General features: G+C 41.2%; 1 protein-coding gene across 2 annotated transcripts in view; it reads left to right on the plus strand.

The window, feature by feature from the left end:
* The first annotated feature begins 18,894 nt into the window (after window positions 1-18,894).
* Window positions 18,895-24,834, plus strand: part of itga6b (integrin, alpha 6b) — a 28,958-nt gene continuing 23,018 nt past the window's right edge. For both annotated transcript variants that reach the window (XM_056254373.1, XM_056254374.1), the window contains exon 1: window positions 18,895-19,167. In XM_056254373.1, the coding sequence (XP_056110348.1) occupies window positions 18,995-19,167 (173 nt within the window). In that variant the 5' untranslated portion in view covers window positions 18,895-18,994. The remainder of the gene's footprint in view (window positions 19,168-24,834) is intronic.

Here is a 24,834-nt window from a genome sequence, read left to right on the forward strand (position 1 = left end):
GCAGAAACACATCCTCAAGTGCATTCATCCCCAAGTTGGGTTTGCAGCTATCGACCTGACTTTCATTTCTTGATCTATACCTTGACCTCTATACTTCTGTGCTTTGCGTTTGAGGTGCGGGCATATGTACAAGGTCTTTTGGTCTTCAAAGTCCCTTTGGGCTGTCCCTGTCACCCACGTCTTCAAGAAAGGTCACCCTTGCCCTGCTAAGGGAGATGGGCATTCTATATCTATCTCGAGAACTGGCTCATTCTGGCCCACTCTCAAGATCATTTGTGCGAACACAGGGACCTGGTGCTCCAGTACCTCAACCATCTGGGAAAAGTGCATGCTCTCCCCCATGCATTCCCCGTATCTTTTTTCTCGGTATGGAGTTGGACTTGGTCAACATGACGGCATGCCCAATCGGTGCTGAACTACTTGAATTCGTTCAAGGGCAGGACAGCGATTCCACTGACATTATTTCAGAAGCTCCTGGGGCATATGGCATCCGTAGCAGTGGTCACACTGCTCGGATTGCTTCATATGAGACCACTTCAGCACTGGCTACATGGCAGAGTCCCGAGATGGGCATGGCACCGTGGCACACATCGGGTGAAATCACACCGATCTGTCACTGTTTTTTCAGCCCCTGGTCAGACCTTGCCTTTTTACGGGCCGAATCCCCCTAGAACAAGTGTCCAGGCATGTTTTTGTCACAACAGATGCCTCCATTATGGGCTGGGGTTCTGTATGCTACGGGCATGCAGCCTAGGGCTCCTGGACAGGACCTCGACTGCAGTGGTATATCAATTGCCTCGAGATGCTAGCAGTACTGCTGGTCGGTTTCGACTCTTGCTTCAGGACAAGCACGTACTACTCCAGATGGACAACACATTGACGGTGGCGTACATCAACTATCAGGGTGATCTACGTTCACGTCGCGTGTCGCAACTTGCCAGCCATCTCCTCCTCTGGAGTCAGACTGAGGTCGCTCCGTGCCACTCACATTCTGGGTGAGCTCAATCGTACTGCCGACACCCTCTCATGACAGCTCATGCTCCTGGACAGTGTTAATTTTGACAGCACATTTGGATCATAGTCTCTTGACTAAAATGCCATTTAGTTTTAGCCATAATTTAGTCATCTGAATTGTTTTAGTTTTAGTCTACAGTAGATTTAGTAGACTAAAATTAAATGGGTTTAGTTAGTTAAATTGTAATGCATTAATTTGGAATTTCTCTAAAATTTCCAAACCCATTATATATTCCCGTAGAAAACATCTATTAACCTGTTAATATGAATAATTTTTAAAGTTTGAACATGCAATACAGACACAGATTTAGCACTGTGACATAAAATAATATCTAAAAATTAAATAAAAACACTTCTCCTAAAGTAGAACAGTCTTTTTTTTCTTCAATTAATGATTATGCAGTCTTTAACTTACATACATCATTCTTTATTCTTTCAAGCAGACATATTTATTTGTATGAATTAAATATAATTAATCCTTATTAAAGCTATTAAAGATCAGTAAATGCTTTTCTCTTTTTATTTTGTTGTTTGATTAATATTAAGTGTACAGACGGCATTAGGTTTATTACGCACTGTCACTTTAAGACCGAGTGTGCAGATCCAATTGCACTGATACACATCCGATATTCTCACAACTGTACGTTCTGTAAAGACATAACCGACTGTGTTTACGTGAATACTCTCCAAAACGGACATTTAGACATACTGTTGTGTGTATTTGTCCATTCAGATGTGAAAGAGAGCTCAATTTAGTCCTTGCGCGCTGTCTGTCTATGTGCAGGGCTGCACGCTTCGGGTCAGGTGTGTGTGTGTGCGCACAGAAAAACATACCGAATAAAGCTCTCTTTCGCGTCTTCACTCTTATTCAGATCTATCCATATGTCTGCTCTTCTCTTTCTCCCAGACGTTTACATTTTTGAACGATTTATGAGACATGCATCAAGCGCATGCCAACTTCTGTCCCGCCAGTTAGATCAGCACGTTACAATTCAAATGTGTGCATCTACCACAAACGCAAATCAGTTCTGAATAGATCTCTTCCCCAATCGTCCCTCCCTAACATTTTCGTCTAGTTTTTATTCGTTGACGAAAATGTCAATAAATTTTCGTCATAGCTGCCAGCAGCCATATCACCTTGTAGCCCAAGACTGGTTGCCCACTGAAGCTAAGCAGGGCTGAGCCTGGTTAGTACCTGGATGGGAGACCTTCTGAGAAAACCAGGTTGCTGCTGGAAGAGGTGTTAGTGAGGCCAGCAGGGGGTGCTATCCCTGTGGTCTGTGTGGGTCCTAAAGCCCCAGTATAGTGACGGGGACACTATACTGTCAAAATAGCACCGTCCTTCGGATGAGACGTTAAACCGAGGTCCTGACTCTCTGTGGTCATTAAAAATCCCAGGATGTCTTTCGAAAGAGTAGGGGTGTAACCCCGGCATCCTGGCCAAATCTGCCCATTGGCCTCTGTCCACCATGGCCTCCTAATCATCCCCATATACTGATTGGCTTCTTCACTGTCTCCTCTCCACCAGTAAGCTAGTGTGTGGTGAGCGTTCTGGCGCAATATGGCTGCCGTCGCATCATCCAAGTGGATGCTGCACATTGGTGGTGGTTGAGGAGATCCCCCCCTCTATGTAAAGCGCTTTGAGTGCCTAGAAAAGCGCTATATAAATGTAATGAATTATTATTAATTATTATTATAGTTGTCGTCATTTAAAACTGTTTTTTATTTAGTTATCGTCTCGTTTTCGTCTGTGGAAAAATATTGTTGACGAAAATAATGAGGAAAATTATTTGTCAATGAAATTAACACTGCTCCTGGAAGAGTAGAGACTCCATCCCCAGCAGATCTGAAGATGTTTCAGGGACGCACATGTAGACCTGTTCACCTCTCCGGAGTCTTCCCATTGCCAGCTGTTTTATTCCTGGCCCCGGGGCCTTCACTCGCTGATCTGAGCCAGCTTGCACAGAAGCTGTGCAAATTCAGGGAGGATGAGGAGCAGGTCTTGATGGTTGCGCCTTACTGGCCCACCTGGACCTGGTTCTCGGACCTGTTGCTCCTCATGACAGCCCCTCCCTTGCGGATTTCCTTAAGGAAGGACTTGCTTTCTCAGGGACTGTCTCATCCAGACCTCTGGAACCTCCATGTGTGGTCTCTGGACAGGAAATGCAGGACTTAAGTGGCCTGCCACCTGTGGTGGTAGACAATATCATTCAAGCTAGAGCCCTCTACTATGTGAGCTTATGCATGGAAGTGGAGTCTGTTCGTTGAATGGTATTCTTCTCACCGGGAGGACCCCCGTAAATGCCAGATCAGCGCTGTGCATTCTTTCCTGCAAGAAGGGTTAGAGCAAAGGCTGTCTCCCTCCACCCTGAAAGTGTATGTTACTGCTATCGCCACACATTATGGTGCAGTAGACGGTAAGTCTGAGGGAAAGCATGATCTGGTCATCAGGTTCCTTGGGGGCGCAAAGAAGTCCCTCCTGGGACTTCTCTATGGTTTTAACCACCCTATAGAGAGCGCCTGGAATTTGGACCGTCTGACTCTCATGTTCAGTTGCATGTTTTACGTGGACCACACGCAGAGCTTCAGAAGCTCAGAACAGCTCTTTGTTTGCTTTGGAGGCCAGCAGAAGGGAAAGGCTGTCTCCAAACAGAGGTTGGCCCACTGAAAAGTGGATGCCATTGTCTTGGCATACCAACCCCACTCGTTCCCCCATAAGATGAGTGCTCACTCCACTCTGAGTTTTGCCTCATCCTGGGTGTTGGTGCATGGCGCCTTTCTGGCAGACATCTGCAGAGCTGCGGGCTGTGTGACACCTAACACATTTGAAAGATTCTACAATCTCAGAATGGATCCGTTTTTTTTTCCATGTGTTGGGTATGTTGTGGCAAAAATTCATCTCAAACAAACATCACTGCGTAAGAGACACTCAGAGTCAAATTATATAAAATAGAAGTATTTATTCTTGCAAGAATAGGAGCAGTCTAATACACAGTTGTTACCCTGTGCAGAAGAGTGACACACCCCCAGACAGACTGAACTAGCTTTTATCTTAGTTTCAAGGCCTTCTTCCCCCCAGAGCCTTCCTCCCAGTAGTTTTCCATAGACGTCACTAGTTGGCCCACTAAGCTCCCCTGCACCAAAATGGCCTTCTGACATCTAGGTCAGAGGTCCTTGTTCGTCTGTTCTCTGGAGTGTCTCCCTCTTCTGCCTCCCCAGGTACATAAACAGAATCTTCTCTCACTAAAAGTGAGAGACACACATGTGACATTCTTTGAATCATCTATATTTTACTAAAGATCAATGAATATCATTAAAATTGCCACTACAGGTACAAACAGGTAATGTGCGGGAAGGCAGTCTCTGTGTCTCGCTTGCAGTGTCATTCTTCTCCCATGAGGGGATACGAGTGCCTATTTGCTCTCCAGGTGAGTTCCCCATTTGGCTAACCCTGGATGGAGTTCCTCCAGCATCCTTCGGCAGTCAGACGCCACAGAGGTGTCCAATGCCAGGCCTAGTACTTGTGTGCATGACCATTCGATAAGCCCCTGTACTAGGCTAGATGCCCCATATGTTGTTATTCCCTCTTGGTGATTCCATATGTGTATTCTTCCACTGTATAGTTTCCCTGGTGGTAAACCCGTGTCTTTCCCTGGGCAAATTCCACTCTGCCCATCTCTGTATTGGCACTGATTCCATCCCTGTCAATAAGAATAAGAATAATAATCTTTATTGTCATTGCACTTCGGATATACAATGAAATTACAGTACATCTGCGGCCAGTGCATAATAAATATAATAAATAAACATTAAGATTTCCATTACACGAGAGTAGATGTTAAAACTTCATGCTGATTTGTACTCGGCTTTCGCCAAGATAAGCAAAACTAAGACGTAGCTTTACAGTAAACTGTGCTTCTCCATCCATTTACGCTTCTTTCCATATGGTGGTGTGACTCCCCTTCTGTCCGTCATTAACGGCTGCAGTGTACTTGGCGCGTCAGCACACGTGACGGCTGCAACTACAGGACCAGCACGACAACCGTCTGGATTGAGCCGAGTAGGGGACATCTCTAGGGTCTTCAAGTGGGCACCTTCCGTCCTCAGTGTTTTGTCGACTAGCCCATGACACCTCAAGAGGGCTCGACAGTGACTCTGGCGTCCCAGAGTCACCCCCCTCCGTCCCCCACTCAACTCAGCCCAGCTTACTGACCTCTACATCCCTCCTGCTGCTGAGACCTATCCACAATCTCAAAATCTCTCCGTAACCCAACCATACACGCCAACCCGTTTGACTAAGGCTGTCGAGCCCCACTGGTGCGTTAAAGCAGTTTCAGTGGCAACGGTTCCGTATGGCATACCATCTACCGCAAAACAATATCTGCCCAACCACCCGTCATTCACGCAATATCCACAGGAACGTATGCAAATAAACCAACAAACTCTTCAAGTTTTCAAGAATTCTACGAAACCGTAGCGTGGCGGCCTGTACACAGCCAGCTAGAATCTTTCCGCCTCAACCACAGCCAGTTGCTGCTCCTTTCTGCTGCTTCAGATAAAAAGAATATAAAAACATTTACACATCATAGCGCACACATTCTTTATGAGTTCAGTGACCTAAAGGAAAAAAACAGTTTTTGAGTCTGTTTGTCCTGCTCTTTAGGCACCCGTACCTTCTGCCAGAGGGCAGGAGGTTTAACAGGTGCTGTCCTGGGTGTGAGAGGTCAGCAGTGATTGCCCTTGCCTTTCTGAGACACTGTGTGCTGGCGATGTCTTCTAGCGAGGGTAACGGGCTGCCAATGATGTATTGTGCTGACTTTATGACCCTCTGCAGGCTCTTTCTGTCCGCCACTTTGCAGTTAGCATACCAAGCCATGATGCCGTATGTCAGGACACTCTCAATGGTACTGCGGTAAAAGGCCACCAACAGTTTCTCCTCCAGATGGTTCCTTCTGAGTATTCTAAGGAAGTGGAGTCGCTGTCGAGCCTTTTTTACCACCGCAGATGAGTTAGCAGTCCAGGAGAGGTCGTCGGTTATATATGTACCGAGGAATTTATAGGAGGACACCCGCTGAACACAGTCCCCGTTGATGCTCAATGGGGCTGGTTCCCCCTTGTGTTTCCTGAAGTCTATGACCATCTCCTTAGTTTTGCTGGTGTTTAGCAGCAGGTTGTGTTCAGAGCACCAACCTGCCAACCTGTTAACCTCATCCCTGTATGCAGACTCATCCCTCTCATGAGGCCATGAGGCCGATGACAGAAGTGTCATCCGCAAATTTAATGATGGTATTGGAGGGGTGGATGGGTGTACAGTCATGCGTGTTGGTGCATGGCGCCTTTCTGGCAGACATCTGCAGAGCTGCGGAGAGGAGAGCCTCTCACTGTGACAGTGAGAGGTTGAACAACCTAGTTAAAACTCTCACTAGCTGGTCAGCACAGGCACAAAGTACTTTTCCGAGTACACCATCCGGACCGGCTGCTTTTCTGGTGTTCACAGTAGAGATGCGCGGTTGGCGGTTATAGCCGCGGACTCCGCGGATAAACCGCGGATCGGGCGGATGACGTGACGAAAAAAAATATTTGAATTAAATTCGGGCGGTTGGCGGGCGGTTTCTAGTCTCGCAGCTGTCATCAGCAGCGCCTTGTATCAGCGGATGGCGGGCGGGTGGGGTTTTGAAAATTGGTCAAAAACGTTGGTGCGGATGGATGGCGGACGGATGATGAGTTATGTGATGCGGTTGCGGATGAAATAATAGCCCATCCGCGCATCTCTAGTTCACAGTCTTTAGCACCTGCCTCACCTGATGTTCCTGGAGTATGAGTGTGCTGTGACTGGAGGTCTGTGATGGCCGTGCTGCTATGTGTGGAGCCTCAGTTTCAAAGCAGGAAAAGAAAATGTTCAATTCCTCAGCCAGCGATGCATCATCGATGCTGGTGGTGACGGGTGTGGGGCCTTTATAGTTGGTGATGCTCTGTAACCCCTGCCACACCAGCCGCGAGTTGTTGTTGGCGAGGTGATCTTCCACTTTCCTCTTATAAGCAGCCTTAGCAGCTTTGATGCCTCTCCTCAGCTCTGCCCTCGCTACGTTGTACTGTTCTTTGTCACCTGACTTGAAGGCAAAGTTACGGGTTCTCAGAAGCGTCCGGACGCTCGAGGTCATCCATGGTTTTTGATTGGGATATAATCGGATGCGCTTCTCCACTGTGACACTGTCAGTACAGTTCTTTATGTAGAACAGAACAGTGTCTGTGTGCTCCTGTAGATCGAGATGATCAAATATGCTCCACTCAGTGCGCTCAAAGCAATCTTGAAGCTGAGAGAGTGCTCCTTCGGGCCAGATTTGAATGTTGTTTGTGGCAGGTTTGGATTTCCTCCTGAGAGGAGTATACGCAGGGACCAGGAGCAGTGAGAGATGGTCCGACATGCCCAAGTGTGGGAAGGGTACTGCCCTGTAGGCTTGCTTCAGACATGGTCTAATGTGTTCTTCCCTCTGGTTGAGCACTGTACATACTGTACAAAGTTGCAAAGTTTGCAAAGTGCAAAGTGCAAAGAGCACAGACTTAAGGCAAGCTTGGTTGAAGTCCCCAGCCACAATCAAAGCACCCTCTGGATGGGCCTGCATTTGTTTGTTTATGGTGGCATACAGCTGAGAGAGTGCTGTGCTAACATTAGCATCTGGTGGAATATACACAGCTGTAATGATCACCGTTGTGAGCTCTCTGGGCATGTAAAAGGGTCTACACTGCACACAGTCAATACTTCTAAATCTGGGGAGTACTGTGAGTGTATGACCCTGCTGCTTGTACACCAATCCAAATGAACATAAATACAGAGCCCCCCACCTTAGCTCTTAGTGGAATTTTTATTCCTGTCAAAGCGATTTATGGAACGGCCGGTTAGCTGAACGGCCGAGTCCGGGATGAGCGGATGTAGCCAGGTTTCCGTGATAATCATCACACTGCAGTTGCGGATATTTTGATTGTTTGCTGTCAGTAATTCCAGTTTGTCAAATTTGTGGACGATAGACCTTGCGTTTGTTAGGAAGATGCTTGGTAGCGGTGGTTTGTAGGGCTGTTTCCTTAGCCGTGCTAATAGGCCGCCCCTGCAGCCTCGCTTCTGCCTCCGCTCTCTGCGCCGCCTCCGGCGTCTCGTAGGCCCGACAATAATCCAGGGTGAGCCCGGCGATCTCACTATTCCCAGCGGAATGTTGTGGAGCCGCTGGTATTCCGTTGTTATATTCACCCGACATGAGAATCCCACCTTTCTCAGCATAGCTAGTGTTTTATCACACTCATACTCACTCAAATACACCAAGACCGAGAGCTTAAAGCCGCTGCGTCCGTGCGCCCGCCATTTTAGAATCCCATTTTAGAATGGCATTCTAAAATCCCCCCCCCCCCCCCCCCCCAAGTCAGGATTTACCACAGAGATCTTCCATATGTAGCACTGCCTCAAAGGGTTAATCCATATGTGTAACTCTACATGTTCACTCCCTTTGGGCAGGATGTGGTCTCCGTAGCGTTCCTTTCCATCTGGACTAGGTACACTTCCCCAGTGTTATCCAACCAGGCGTGGCTGCATAAGGGTATAATAACGGAGCAGCAGCTATCGACATCTCCCTTTCCTTCGGTCCCACCAGGGACAGAGATCTAGGCGACTTACACAGTGCGCTGGGAAGGGGCAGTGGTTTTGGTGCTTTCCATTGGGACCCCATTGCGTCAATCAGTTCTGACGTAACGTTGACCATGACTGACTGATAGGGAACGTGAATCTGAAGGACGAGACGAGACGTTACCGCCACAACCCATATACCAATGCTGGATGGCAAATCTCACACACAATGTCCATTGGCTTGTTCTGTTACCACTCGAAGGGGATTGGGCTCTAAGGCGAGATCCCATTGCGTCAGTCAGTTCTGATGTGACGTCTCTGTTCCCTCCTTCATGGAACAGGGGTTACATTAGTATCCAAGATATTTGTCTTGAAAAATCTAATTGACAACTTTACAGATCCATTTCCTCAGTACTGCATCTAATGTTACTGTTCTGTGGAAAAATTAGTGGCTTTTGTGTGTGTTTGTGTGTGTGTGTGTGTGTGTGTGTCAGCGAGAAAGAGACGCAACATATGCAATCTGCTTGTACTTGTCCTTAAGGACAAGGTTGAATACTGGCAGCTATGTGTACCCTGGGGTTGCATCTTGTGTGTGTGTGTGTGTGCGTGTGTGTGTGTGTGTGTGTGTGTGTGTGTGTATGTGTGTGTTGAAACTTTTTGTTTGGTTCAGCTGTGGAGAAAACCGGTTTGACATTTTTTCTTTTACAGTGTGGGACCCATTTTCCTTTCACCAGAGAAAATGAGGTACAATGAATGACAGAGTTCATACACACACAAACACGTGGTTTTGAAAAAGACCAATACGGAAAACAGGCAAAGTCACATTCTTGTTTTATTTCTCTTCCTCCCTCTCTCTATCCCCCCCTCTCTTTTCCACACCCAACATGAACATAAAGAATGCACTGTGAAATATAGCATGGATAAAATGAATAGGGTACAGAGATAATGTGGAACAAAATACAAAACAGCATATGTTCACACATTTTATTCAGGTTTAGAACAGTAACAAATTCCAGTGTATATAATGACAGAGGCAGTTATAGACCCACCCCGTATCTGCAGTTGACATTTCTGTGTGAAACCATCATTGCACGTGCTCATGGCCGTTCCTGCTCTTACCAGTCATGTTTCCCAACCTTGCTCTTTTTTCCACTAAAGTTTTATTTTTAACAACAATGGCTTAATGTCTGTTTGGATTCAACAAAAACAACTGGAAGGAAGTCTTGGCTTTTGAGGAGAGGGAAAAGGACAGGGAATAGCTGAGGACGACAATGCGCCAGACATCTGAAAAGTACAAACACACACACAAAATCAGTCACATATGCTACATAGTCTTGGGATTCTCAAACACTAACCTATGGTTAAAAAAATAACGGTCTACAGTTAATCTCAAAGGCCAGTGCTACAAAATCTGCATTCCCCCCAACCCCACTATAACGGGACACTTTTCACTTAATTTGTGTAATTGTAACATTTGGCTACAAAACTCTCTATCTGCCAAACCAATGCTGGTCATGGGTTTTGCGTGCAAATAATTGTGCACATTAAGACTTAATAAATTTATACTTGAAACTTGTGAAACTTGAGCGAAGTAACCCCAGAGTTAAAATATCCAGAGTTCCAGAGTGCACTCAGCCAAACTGTAATAAAAAGTCACAGTAATCTTATTCACACACCAAATATGCATACTGGGTACAAGTTCTTACAGTATTGTTTCCTGTTGCCATGGCATTACTCTGTTTTCCACCTCACTCCCTCTGTGTGTGTTTTGCCATGTCTCCCGGCAGGATTTAGTTTGCTTTTGTTTGCTCAGGCAGAAACAGCTACAAATCTGTGGTGTACAGTAAAAATAATTATTATAGTATTTACAGTTTTTCTCAGAATATCTATTTTTTCTTTATTTTCCTCAACCCCACCCATATACCTCAACGGTCACCGTGATTTTGCCAAGTAAGACATGGTCCTGGATCAACATATTTTGTTGATCCTGGATCAACATTCCTGTCCCAATATGTAGTCCTTACCCAATCCCTACCCCTAAACCTAACCCTACCCATAACTTTTCCCTAAACTCAGAGGGTAATGAAAGGTGAATGACATTGATGTGTAAGTACTTCACCCTGGTTCTAAGCCTAAACTTGACATAAACTGTAAACTTGTCCCTCAAATCTGATTGGTTGATTGGAAAGTTGATCCAGGATCAACAACGATGTTGATCCAGGAACATGTGGTACTTGGTGAAATCACGTTCACCAATGCGGGCTGTGTAAGTACACTGATGTGTTCACTGATGACACTGATGTGTAAGTACTTCACCCTGGTTCTAAGCCTAAACTTGACATAAACTGTAAACTTGTCCCTCAAATCTGATTGGTTGATTGGAAAGTTGATCCAGGATCAAAAACGATGTTGATCCAAGAACATGTGGTACTTGGTGAAATCACGTTCATCATAAATCAACATAAGATAATATAATTTGACTACTTTTTGATTACTTTTGTCTAAATTGTTTATAACATTGATTTCACATCTAATTACAAGTACTTCATATTTTGTTAATCAAGATTACTTGTAATTAGTAACTTTACCCAGCACTGCCCATAATGCTTTAATTTACCACAAATTTATGACAATATTCATACAGTATGAGTCCATTTGAAATGCTGTGGCAAAAATTCAAATCTGTTTTGATGGCTGTGTGAATTATTTTGACAGTATTGACAGTATCCCACAGATATCAACAAGCTCAACAAGCTTATCATAATTCTTACAGTCACTGCATACATATAAAATAACATAAACTCAAAAAAATATTTACTGTTTGCTTTCAAACCACCCAAAATTGACTGATCTTCAAGAAACTCCATAGTTCTTAAAAAAACTTGTTGTGAATATCTTGGGTAGTATAGTGAAGGTGAATATGATTAATGGTTAAATAATTAACAAGCAAAAAAGTTTGCAGAGCATTTTCTAAGAAAAAAGACAAAGATAATGATACCCTCTTAAAAATAAAACCTTCAACATTCAGTAACATTAGTCTCAAACCTCCTAAAATAATGTTGAAATAACATTGTATATAAATTGCAATAACAACTTGTTGGACCCTAAACAATCAGGCTTCACATGGTCACCCTTTTCAAGCTGCTTTTCTTGCAATTTCCAAAGTTCTGTCAGCCAAAGCATCTACACTAAGCCAGTATGATTTCTCAGGTGTCTTCAGTACAGAAATATAATTCTGCTGATCTCAAAATACATGGGCACTTGAATTTGTGCTTTACTAGTTTATATCCTGCTTAGATAAAAGGTCATACTAGGTCAGCTGAAAAGGCTCACTCGCTGCATTCTCACAACTGGGGTCCCACAAGGTTCAGCGCTTAGCCCTTTACTGTTTTATTGTTCCCTGGTGTTCTTAGATAAGTTGGCACTGTCATTGAACTGCTTGAACTCTAACAATGCCTGATGACTCAACTGAACACCTCAATTCCTCCATCTGGTTCCATGTCTGCAAAAAAATCTTTGCATACTCTGTATAAATAAAATAAGAAAAATTAAATTTCCACTTAACACTTTTGCCACCTGTCCATTTGTTAGAAAAGGTATACATGTTTAAAAACCTACAAGCAATATTGACCAATGAAATAGGCACTTTTTCTTACACAGTACGTTCATACAAACAATAGTAGTCTCTTCTGTTGTCACTTTACTCATAATATAACATATAGACCCATTGCTTTTATAAAAAAGGTATTTCATAGTAAAATTGGAAGGACACAATTGTATTAAAAATGCACTAAAACATTGTTTTATTTAGGCCTAAGCAAATTCATTAAGGACATTCCAGGGCCACATTGGCCCTGCCTGTCATGGTCGTCAATATAGGACAGAAGCAATTGCAGGTAAACTCAGTTCTTTATTTAAGTTCAGAGAAACACAAAGCAGGGACACAGGCGTGGACAGATGACGCAGGGACCTTGATGGTCGAAGACGAACCCGTGAAGTGAAGTGAAGACACGAACGACAATCCAACACCGAGACAACGAACCCACAGGAACACGAACACTGGAACAGCAAGGGAAGTGGACTGGAACACCACACGGGGAAACATCAACCAACGATCTGACAACGGGGATGAGAAAACTGTGAGAATATGTAGTGTGATGAGATTGGCTGCAGCTGGTGATGAAATGATGATCAGCTGGAGCGGATCAAGGAATGACACACATTCACGCCCACTACACACGTGCTCTCATACAACAACATAAACATGAGAGAAGGAAGCAATGAACTTGTATACCGTGACACTGCCATGCAAACATTAACATAACTTTATTATATGGGTGCTGTGCAGTTGTTGTTGCTTTGGTCTGCATCCATGATTGGAACCATCTATTTTTACATAAATCATCATAGCACCCTAATAATTGCACTTTATACATAGTGCATTAACAGTCTTAATCTTTATATTATTTTGTGTTTTATTTAAAGAAGCAGGCAACGAAGAATTACAACATTGTAAGAATGACAACGAAATAGTGGTCAAAATAGGTACTGCAGTCCAAATTTAAAATATCGGAGATCGTCGTTTCCCCAGCCCGTTCTCATCCTTTGGCGTCATACATGTGACGCTTTGGACATTTCGTTTAAATCTTACGCACATGGCATCTTTTAGCATCAATATGAGACTCAGAACCCAAGGCGTCATACAGGTGACGCTCGTCTAAATCCAACGCACATGGCATCGTTTAGCGTGAATATGAGACGCAGATCCCAAGGAGTCATAACCGTACCCTACCCCAGACCTAAACCTACCCATAACAGTGGGTGTTATATTGACGCTAAAGGATGCCATGTGCGTAAGATTTCGACGAAATGTCATATGGCGTCACCTATATGACGCCAAAGGATGAGAATGCCACCTCCTCAGACTCGACGGTTGCCAGTTTGAGGACACGCAACAGGAACGAGCGCAATTGACAATGAAAGCCAAGGAGACGTATTCTCCCATGTGTAAGTTGATGAGTTGATTTATCCGTGTTTTAATATGCTCTCATTCATAGAGATTTTTAGATGGATACCGAGGCTTTTTAGGTTCGATAAATCTGCAATCTCTGACCCAGTTTGTTTGCTGGCTGCAATGTGCTGTGTTTCCTACAAACTGGCATCCCTGGGTGTCGAAATACTATTGGGTGAACTGGCAGTGTGCGAGATCACACAGACCAAAACAAAAGACATTCCAACACAGAATGCACATATCAAAGTAAAACAACTGGCTGTAGAAGTGTTTTTCAGAGAAACTAGTATGTGAACTAAGCATGTTTCCTACATATCTGCAAACATATTATGGTATTTTTATGCTTTAGTAGAGTGAAAAAGTTACATACAGCACCTTTAAACTCAGTATGTAAATGAATAAAAATAGGAAAAAGTAATATAAAGATCGCAGTAAGATAGTGACTGACATGGGGGACTTGAGGGATTACTCATTCTAATTCGTCTCTACTTTTTGAGCCCTTTGTCGAGAAAAATTAGGGAGTGAGAAAAGAAAACGTGAACAGAAATGTTTGTATAGACAGTGTATAGTGAAGCTATAAAAACATTTTTCAACTCAGTTTTATAAATAATACGCATTGATAAAAAGTGTACAATACTCCTAATTTCGTGATGTGAGTGTGACTACAACACACTTGTGACAGTGAAGAGCTACAAGGGTTTTTCTGTTGTTTAGGAAATAATAAAATTATATGATACACAAATATAGGAACAGTTGTGTCCCTCACACACACTGACACACACAAACACTGTTGGCAAGTAGAAATTGATGGATTATCCCACCTGGCTGAAGGGAAAGACAAGCTTACAGCAGAAGGGCCAGAGAGAAAAAAAGTGGTCATGAGGACTGGGTTCTTGTAAAGAGGACATCAGTCCCATGTCAATAATCAATAGAGAGGAAAGAGCAATGAGATTCAAATCAATACCAATATGTGTCTGCACATGTAGGCAACTGTATATATATTCCTGTACTAAAGCTCTTTAATTCTGCATAAACATTAAAAAAATGTATTTTGTAATGATTGTAATCCTCCATAATGTTTTCAATTTCCTTCTTCAGTCTTGTCACATACCAGTGAAAGCTAAAGGTCTCTATTCCTTAGAAAACTGATTCTGACAAATGTCCATTATAATAAAAATGCATTATTTTGCAATTTATTTAAATACCTCAGTCAGAAAGTGAGTGTGGTGGATAACAGTACAGTGACATTTCCCATGCTTTATCCCTCAGAATCATAAATTAGTCATGTGTGTTTAATATAGGGTGGAAAGGATCCATACTGTCAATGTACAGGAGGGATGTGTGCCACGTGGAACTAAACAGAGAATTCCTGCATATGAGGTGAGGTAGCACACAGAATGTAGATTTTAAATTGGATTTTGAATTGGGAAGTAGAATTACTAGAAAAATATTTAAAAGTATATATAAATATTAAAATTAAAATAAGTACAAAATTTCAAATGTTATGGACCATTGTGGAAGAGCAATTCCTTTTCCAGAATCAGTTCTGGGCAGATTACTTACAAATTGTAGTTGGTTGCTGATTCCAAATATGACAAATAATTGATATTAACATTATCCATTACATTACATAAGGTAATATAATTTGACTACTTTCTGAGTACTTTTGAGCTATCTTGTTTATAACATTGATTTCACATCTATTTACAAGTACTTCATTGGTTGATCAAGATTACATGTAATTACCCAGCACTGCAGAATGCTTTAATTTACCACAAATTTATGTCAATATTTATATGATAAAAATCGAGTTTATATGATAAAAATGGAGTCCATTTGAAATGCTGTGGCAAAATTCAAATCTGTTTTGAAGGCTGTGTGGATTATTTTGACAGTATTGAACTATCAGGGAAAAAATCTGCATGATTAGTCAAAATGAATGATGTAATTATTTATGTTTTAGTGCAACACGTTTGGGTGACTGTAGCGTGGACTTTCTTTGAATTACAATTCAGTAAATTCCATTTCCTGTCATTTCAATTCAGTTCAGTTGAAATTCACAAATAATTTAAAGAGATTAATAAATATAGAAAAAATATTTTCTCTTGATAAAATACTTGATAAAAATTTGCATGGGATTTCCATTATGAAGTACCAACATCCATCCCCTGATCAGTTCTTGCCATGAAGGGAAGGCAGTGTACGTAGTTTAATGACTTACACCCTCAGACATGACAAAACCTGCATCTGTCAACATATCTCTCCATTCTCAGCCCCAGCCCAACCTCTGAAGACACAGTAGCTGACAGAATCCACTCTCTCTGGCCAGACTGCAGCGTCCCTGAGGTGTCTTCAAAACACTGTCTAAAGATCTGTTTTACAAACCTTCAGAGAAAATCCAGAACGGTGTACACAAAAAAAAAAGAAGAAAAAAAACTATAGGAGGAAATACAGAACAGAGGGGACATTAATATGATTTAAAGCAACCAGAATGGAACTGCAACAGCAGATTGAGATTTACGGCTCTGGGATAATTCTGCTCTCCATACAGATTTATTTGCTGCTGCTGTGTAGAAACGCCGACCACCAATGTCACTGAGAAAAAGAGAGGAGGAGGAAAGAGAGAGGGAGTGCATACTAAGTGATTGGAGTGCTTATGTTCGAGGGAAGGGGGTGGATAGAGAACAGGAGAAAGGGATGGAGGAGGCAAAGGAGGGGTTGGGAGAAAAGAAGAGGGGTCGGATTGCAGACTTTCATCCAGGCACGCCCAGTGTTTCTGAACATTCTTAGCCTCAGGCATTGCATTTCAACACTACTGACATCAGACCAGCAAAGTTCACCTGGTTGAAGTGCAGAGAGAGATGCTTAGACAAAATGTGTCATCTTTCACAGGGAGTGGCTGTGTATGCCAGGTCAGTGAATCAGACAACCACTGTGTGCCTATTTGTTTTCGCAGGTCTCACCCTATGTGGTGGCCTTAATCACTGGCATAGCAACATTGCAATAATACATCTTTAAAGTTGTAGTCAAATGACAATTCACCCCCATTCTATTCTAAATGCATGTTACTTATTCTGAATGATTCATCCATGCATGTTTTTTTTTCTTTTTGATTTTTATTTATAAAAATAATTTAATGATACTTTTTTTTTCAAGAAGACATTTTTTCTTTCAATAATCTGTTACACTCATACGCACGCCAAAAAAAGAAAAATATCGGTCGATACCTCTACTTCATTGCTTGCAACTTTAAAAATGTCGAACATTTTATTGACCAGGGGTGCATTTCCCGAAAGCATCGTTAGCCAACTATGGTCGCAAGTTCCGTCGTTACCAATAGAGTTCAATGGGATTTGCGACCAACTTGCGACCATAGTTGGCTAACGATGCTTTCGGGAAACGCACCCCAGATCTGCACAAGCTGTTGGCAAAATACAAACCACAGGTAAAAAAAACACACAAAAAAAAACAGCCATTTTTCATAATATTTGTGTTCCACGGGGGGACAAAAGCATACAGGTAAATGACGACAGAAATTTTGGGTGACATTTTCATTTGTGGGTGAATATCCCTGTATTTCTGTGGGTGAATATCCTGAATTAACATCCTTTAAATTACTATCCCAGAGGTAATTTACTAGGCTATACTAATAATCAGAGGGGTCTGACGTGTGTATTGTTGAGATTAATGGACTATTTTAAGCCAATAATGTTATAATTATTATAACTGAATAATATATATAAGAAAAACTTACATTCCTGCCTTGCCATTTTTTTGTGAGAGGAAAGTACACAGATGTTATCTTAATTCTTATGGCCATTCTCAATGAAGTTCATGTGACTGTTTCTTTTTCTCCAAGTCACCTTAATTGAATTAAACCTCCTGTTTATTCTGTAAGTATAATCCATCTGAAGTGCTATTTGTAAAATTCTGAAGGTTTTATTTAAGTATTTTGGTGACCTTTTTTATGAATTGATACTCTGATTATTATATGTTTGATACTACGTATATTCAATGACAATATCAAGGTCAATAAATGAGTAGTCTCGCGTAGCCAGACCTTCAGACTGTTTAGCCAACGTTCCGTGGGCGTGACGTCTGAGGCTGGAGGCTGAGACTAATAAATGAGTGACAAGTATTTGTCTCTATTTCAAATGTCACTTTTTTATTAGGTGATTTAACCTTTGTCTTTCATTCCTTTTGTGTACGGCGTCCCCCACCCCCACATCCCCCATCCTCTTGGTAGCATTAAACAAGCTCAGTTTTATTAGAATGCTTGTTTCTATGCCCCAATTGTCTAAAAACAGATTTGGGACAGTATACTAGGCTTTTAGCCAGGTTCAACCACATCGTGTAAAACACAGGGGGTCTAACAAGCCAGAGATTAGAGGCTGTGATGTCTGTGTTAATTTGCACATCTGAGAATTCATGCTCACAAACACAGACAAAGAGATAAACAGAGATAAAGAGGTAATGCTTGTGTGGTTCGGTGCTAACTGCAATAACCCCCTGATGTAGATAAGCAAATTTTAATTTGTAATATTGCTGTAGGGGAGAACGGAAAGTGCTTTAACACAAGGCTGAAATGTAAAACCAAATGAGCTACATGAGTGAAATCACTATCATATATGACAATTCTGTACAAACTGGATCTCTTATAATAATGTTTATAACTTGATTTGCAATCTTGGCTGTTGCATGTTTGCAAATAACAGAGCTGGTATCTTCTAAATCAGCAGGTGTTTGTTTCATTTCATATCATTTAAGTGTAGGCCCTGCATTTAATTACAACTTAGGCTAATATTATTTTATTTTTATTAAATAAAGTACATTTGATTACCACCATGCTGTCTGTACACTCTTTGTACCTTATACAATAGTCTACAAGCACAATTGAGGGCGTATAAACAGATAAAATACATAATATAAGGAAAGGCTACAATATAAGAATATGGTAAACACATTTTATAAAAATGTTACAGACTTTTAAATGTGCTACAACTTATTACTCCCCAGAATGCAATGTTTTTGGTGTAGAAAGCTCTCATTCATACAGCTATTTACTTACTCATCATGAGTTGTGTGAAATGAATGACACTCGAAGGAAATCGTTGCTATGACGATTCATATCTAATATCATACGCTCGAATAACCAAAAGAATGCTGAATAATGAGGAAAAACGAAGCCCGGAGCTGTACTGGCAGGTAGAGGCACGGCTGAGGGTGGAGACGGGTGGAGGACGAGGAGGGACGTAAGTGAGATTCCTCCCTTATAGGCATCCACAAACCTAGCAGAAACGGGCTGCAAGTCTCAACTCTAAAGCAAGAACCCGACACGAACGGAACTCAACATTACTATGGGATCTTATAGGACTTTAACCTTACCGCTTCTCAGTTTTTTTGGATGGACGCTGATCTCTGCCTTCAACCTGGACACAAATAATGTTATCAGGAAAACGGGAGATGCCAACAGCTTGTTTGGTTTCTCCCTGGCAATGCACCGACAACTCAGACCATCTGATAAAAGAATGTAAGCATTTATTTTATCCTCTTTGGAGTCCAGATATCGTGGTTTTCTTAGTGAGTTTATTTCACATTTGCAGCAAGTTGAATCCAGGTATTTTGTTTGTTAAACATTTGTGTAATTTCAACTATGTAGCTGGTAATAGCTATGCACCATTGCACATCCACCCCTAACCGTAGCCTACTGTAAGACACACGCGCCCCCATTGCACCAGTTCAAGTGCATTATAAGGGTTATCCTTAAAGAATTAAATCGAACATGGAAACGTTTTAAACCCGTATTATTTAGGCCAGATATTTTTTTCACCCTGGTGAACACAAAATAAGAAATTTTGAATAATGTATTTTTCATGCAAACCAATGTAGGGCTAAAGATGCCCAAATCTTAAAAAGTCGCAAAATCACTAAATGGTATCATAACGTAGACGTCTTGGATTTTCTGAAAGCCATACGATAGTAATTGTGTAAAGAAAAGACTTATATTTAATATGACTGATAATTTTGACATCCCATAGCTCTCATTGATTGAATCGTCGTCAAGAGAAGTAGCGATTGAGTCACATGAGTCTGATGTTTTAAATGAATCTGCAGATCCATTGCAGGGTCTGAATGATTTTAACCGAATGTGTCTGACTCACTGACTATCTAAGATGAAGATTATTAGTGGAAAATGACTTAAATTTGAGTTTGTTTTAACAAAGCTATATGGCAGTGAATATAGCAACAACAACAAAAAGAAACAAAAAAGTAATGTGGGCCAGTCATTTATGTATACAAATTTGGAACAAGATGAAGGATAGTAGAAAATAAAGATTTTGATTTGGGACTTTTTTGTTATGCATTGCGTAGCAGTGCACTAGAATGATATTTCAGAATAAAAGGTCCATGAGAAAGACAGCTGCTGAAAAAGCTACAACAACTCAGAGGTTTATGTCATTTCAGGGCATAACTTTAACCACCCAACAGTGTGCTCATTACTTGGAAATAGTGTGCATATTTAGCTTCATTGGGGTCATTAGAGATGTCCAGTCTCCTTCTCCTTTCTCACTGTGGAGATGTCTGGTCCCCTTCATTCTTTAATTTTCAACCTCTTTGACCTCAAGCACTGCAGGGATTAGATTGTATGTGGGATCCTTAGCACTTAAGGTTATTTGAGAAACAGAGACTTTAGACAGTGTTTCTAGAACATATTGTATTGAATTTTCAGTCATGACAGTTTGATATTGTTTTTGTGGTTCACTTAAAAAACACACTGTGTTGCCTTGGCAGCACCAGATACGCATTGTAAGTTTCAAGCCTAACACGCAAGTGAAAGAATGTGTGCAGAAGCCTGTAACTCATTCCTGAAACTCACTACTGCCATCAACCCTGGCATTACAGAAGAGAGACTGCCAGTATTGACCTCATGTTTATCCTGCAGAGTCCACCAGTTATGCAAGTGACTGATGTTGAGCTTAGAACATTGATGTGTGAGATGTACATTTAGTTATTATTTAGCACATGCTTTTATCCAAAGCAGCAAATGAGGAACACCACAATCTGTTTATCATTCAAAAGCCAACCATTTTCAAAGTATACTGCAATATCAAGTTGATGAGTAAGCAAGACTACCACATAAACAAAAAATTCAGACATCATTATGGTTAGCAGAAAAGCAATTAGACAAAGTAAGACAAACTGGAGTTTATTAGCAAATCATCACTCATTTTGGAACCTCTTCCAGCTGAATTGTGCAATTTTTTTCTGGATTTATGTTGTATTTCAAATATTTCAAACCACACCCAGTGTATGAAAGTCACATTTATGTTTGTGTGTGTGTGTGTGTGTGCTCTGACTCATATCCTCAGTGTGTATCTCATGCATGGGCTTGGCAGACTGGCTGGCTGTGTTAGAACACAACTCTGCTTGTTAGTAACACATGCCCTACAGGTGTGTGTATGTGTGAAGGTGATTCACATTACTGCAGGCCAAGGCAGGGCAGGGTAGGGTGTGTGTTGGGGGGCATTGATGTAGCATTCCTTGGCTTGTCATATAGCTGGCACGATGGAGCTGCTGTCCTGGTAATGTAGGCAGTGTGTGTGTGTGTGTGTGTGTGTGTTTGTCTGGCACGTTAGCTCTTTTGCTCAAGTGAAAAATAGTTGGGAATGAGGAGCATACCTGTAAAGTGATTCCATTCTTCTTCTGTGTGTGCTCACTACAACAACACATAATGCTGATAATAACAAGGCACTTTTTTGGACTGTTTAAAAATACATCTAAAGAGTTATACAAATAATGTTGAAGGGATAGTCAATAGAAAATTAAAATTCTGTAATTTTGTTCTTATTCACTTACTCTCCTGTTGTTCAAACCCATAGCTTTTATTATTCTATGGAACACAAAAGTAAGCTGCAAAGGAAGTATATTTGAACTTCATGATTGTAAGTAAATAATAACAGAAATTTCATTTTTGAAAACACAAATGCAGAAAAAGAAAAAAGACATCTTGATGTCAAGTAGGCTACATGAAAATCCTGACTAGGATTTTATTTTATTTTATTTGATTTTTCTACATTACAAATATCCCTATCTAAAATACTATTTCTCACTGCTATTATAAATATTATATCTCAATGCAGTTTTTTCACTGATTCCTCAGTTGTCAAAGGTGTGGAATATTAACTTGTAGTTGTAGTCAATACACCATTAGGGATGTATTGTATTGAGTACCCTGGGGTCTCATTTTATTTTCTGTGTTACTTTGTGAAATGATTCTATTGTAACAGAGAATATGTAAAACCACTGGGAAACACTGCACCAAGTGTGCCCAGACTTCAACAGAACTTGGCAGAAAGTACGTTTAAGATCTAAGCTCTCACTGAACCTGAGCCCTGATCTTGGCACTAGTAATTGATTGGTTTTGACTTGCCAGTACTCCACTGAAGCAGTCTGGGCTGGTGGTGCTTTCACAATCGGAGTTGTTTCGTAAGACAATTACAGCACTTTCTGTCTTTTTTTTTTTTTTGGTAAGATTTCCACCAATTCATTCAATTAATAAAATGCATCCTGGACAACTGAGTGAAGGACCGCTTACTCACCACTGTGCAAAAAGAACGGTTTTAAACTTTACTGGTTTAGATTATGGACAGATTATGTGAAGTAAGCACATCCAGAGTTCATCTAATGCAAGTATCTAACTAAATAAAATAACAACGAGCGTTCAATCTGAAAACCAGTAACACTCTGACATTGTGAGTGATAGTCACAAAGAAAAAATCACTTAATGTTGGAATTTGAGATCCTCCTTTTGAAATCCGATCACAAGTGGTCATAGGAGACATGTTTGAAGACGCATGTCCTGGTGTATGCAGAACCTGAGTCTTTGTGGGGGCAGGGGTCTCTTTGTCTTTATCAACTTTCACAGTTGACTTTGCTCCTTAACATATTTTGAAGGTTTCTTTGGGTATTTATAGTGTTTCCTCCACACGTGTGTGAACAACAATAATCAAACTTTTTATCTGATTTGGCTTTAACACATGGTGGAATAATGTAGCAGGCAAAACACATTCAGTTTTATATACAATAATATGTTGGCCCATATCCCTGAGTGCAGTGGGTCCATTTGGCATGGAAATTGGCTACCTCTTCCTCTTCCTGTGATTCTCTTAGCTTCCTGTGCAGTAGTAGCCTAGGCATTAAGCTTTGGCTGAATTTGTACGTCAGTAACAACAGGCAGCTATTGGCCTTATACATCACTCTATTGCATTGGCCTACAGAATAGTCTCAAGTATTATTCTCCTACTGTAGTTTGTCCACAGGATGGATTATGCCAGCCACACTGTCATGCTAGATCCACACCTCTCTGAGAAACTTAAACAGTGCTCCCCACTATAGGTGCTCATGGGAAATTGGGGATGCAGGTAGAAATTTGATGTGTCGTGTCCCCCCCCCCCCTCTCTCCATCTCTCTCCCTCTCTCTCCCTCCCTCCCTCTGCTACTATATCAGAACAACACATCCCTTTTATTTTATTTTCTGAATACATTATTTCCTTGATCACTTTTAAAAGTATAGTTCACCCCAAAATAAAAACTTTCATCGTTTACACACCCCCATATTGTTACGGTTATGTTCAATTTGTTTCTTTATCAAGGACTTTTAAGTTGCTCATCTTTGTTTCCTGTGTTCTCTGTTCCTGTTTGATCGTTAATTGCTATGTCAATTCATTAATTATCACACACCTGTTTGCCATTCAATTCGTTTTCACTGTGTATTCAAGTTCCTCTTGTGTTGCTGTTCAGTTGTTGGTTATTGTTTGTGTTTAGTGCACACTGCTACGCATGTGGTTTATTGTCATTTAAATGACCTTTGTTTTGGAACTGGTGACTCATCTTCATCTTTGGAACTTGCAGTAGGCCTATACATGAAACGTATCTTTACTTTTTGAAAAACAAATATTTTTTAATATAATTGAGAGATTTCTGCATTGAAAGTCCATTCCACCAAAACTTTTAAGCCTCAAAAATTCATAAGGATAGAAAAAGTAATTATCTGAATTTAGCGGTTTAATCCAAGTTTTCTGAAGAAACAAATTGCTCATACAGTATGATGAACAGATTTATTTTAGGCTATTATTCACATAGAGCACATCAAATATGGCCAACGGCAACTCAGTTGTAATCGTTTGATGCATTAGAACAAACCTCTTTGGTTCTTGTGCAAAAAAGCATGTTTGAGCTTTTGACTACCATATTTAATGGGCTTTATGTATGTAAACCTGCAGTTTACTGCATCTGTTACATTCCGGGCGCTATGATAAGGGGGCCACTAAGACTTGCCTCTAAGGTCTTGAATAGTATAGTATATTGAGCCATGGAGAAAGATCAACCCCCCCAAAAGATCAAAGCTCCGCTCCCCCTATTTTTTCTCTGGCCCTGTGAATGTTAGCGATGGCCAGCTGGCTCTATCCAACACCATATTTTGCAAATATCTATTCCTAGACTTATAGGTAGTCATTAATTTATCATTGCCTTAAGGGAGTCGGAAAATCTTGTTCTCCAGCAGCACCTATGTTGTGCACAGTAGGTCAGGTTATATCAGTTTGCACTCTGTATCTTTAAGCCTTGAGTCTTTGAAATGTTTGAAGCACATCTGGAGCTGTAATTCAGCTGCTGTCAGTTCGCAATGTGAACCATGACACTCCAAACCTCCTCAGCAGAACCAGCTCTTGCACCATAGCAGTGGCCTCCTCAGTAGATTCTTTAAAACATCAATGCTTAACATTCCATACAAAATTATGATAGCGTGTCTATAAAATTATTTGGCCTAGTACACTATATGACCATGATTTACTGCTTCTCAAGTAAAAAAAAAAATGCTTTTAGCCAACAGTGAGTAAACAAGTGTTGGTTAAGAGATGTGACAAAACATTCAGATAAAGTTTTGAATTAAAGACAAATGCAGTGTTTTGGAATTTGGATATAATTTGGAATTATTGTATCTAAAAGAAGTGTCAAAAGAAGTCGAAATGGTTAAAGACGTCTGTCAAGCGTGTGTTTACTGATATCAAACATTTTCCGTACACTTGCCACATCATTGCCGACTTTGTAAATGGTACACAACAAACTCACACAGGAACATGTGCACAACAAACTCACACAGGAACATGTGCCTCGTTGCTTTGAGACACAGATGAAA

Source organism: Rhinichthys klamathensis, unplaced genomic scaffold (genome assembly GCF_029890125.1).
Source record: "Rhinichthys klamathensis goyatoka isolate OS25496 unplaced genomic scaffold, OSU_Roscu_1.1 h1tg000111l_1, whole genome shotgun sequence".
Lineage (NCBI taxonomy): Eukaryota > Metazoa > Chordata > Actinopteri > Cypriniformes > Leuciscidae > Rhinichthys > Rhinichthys klamathensis.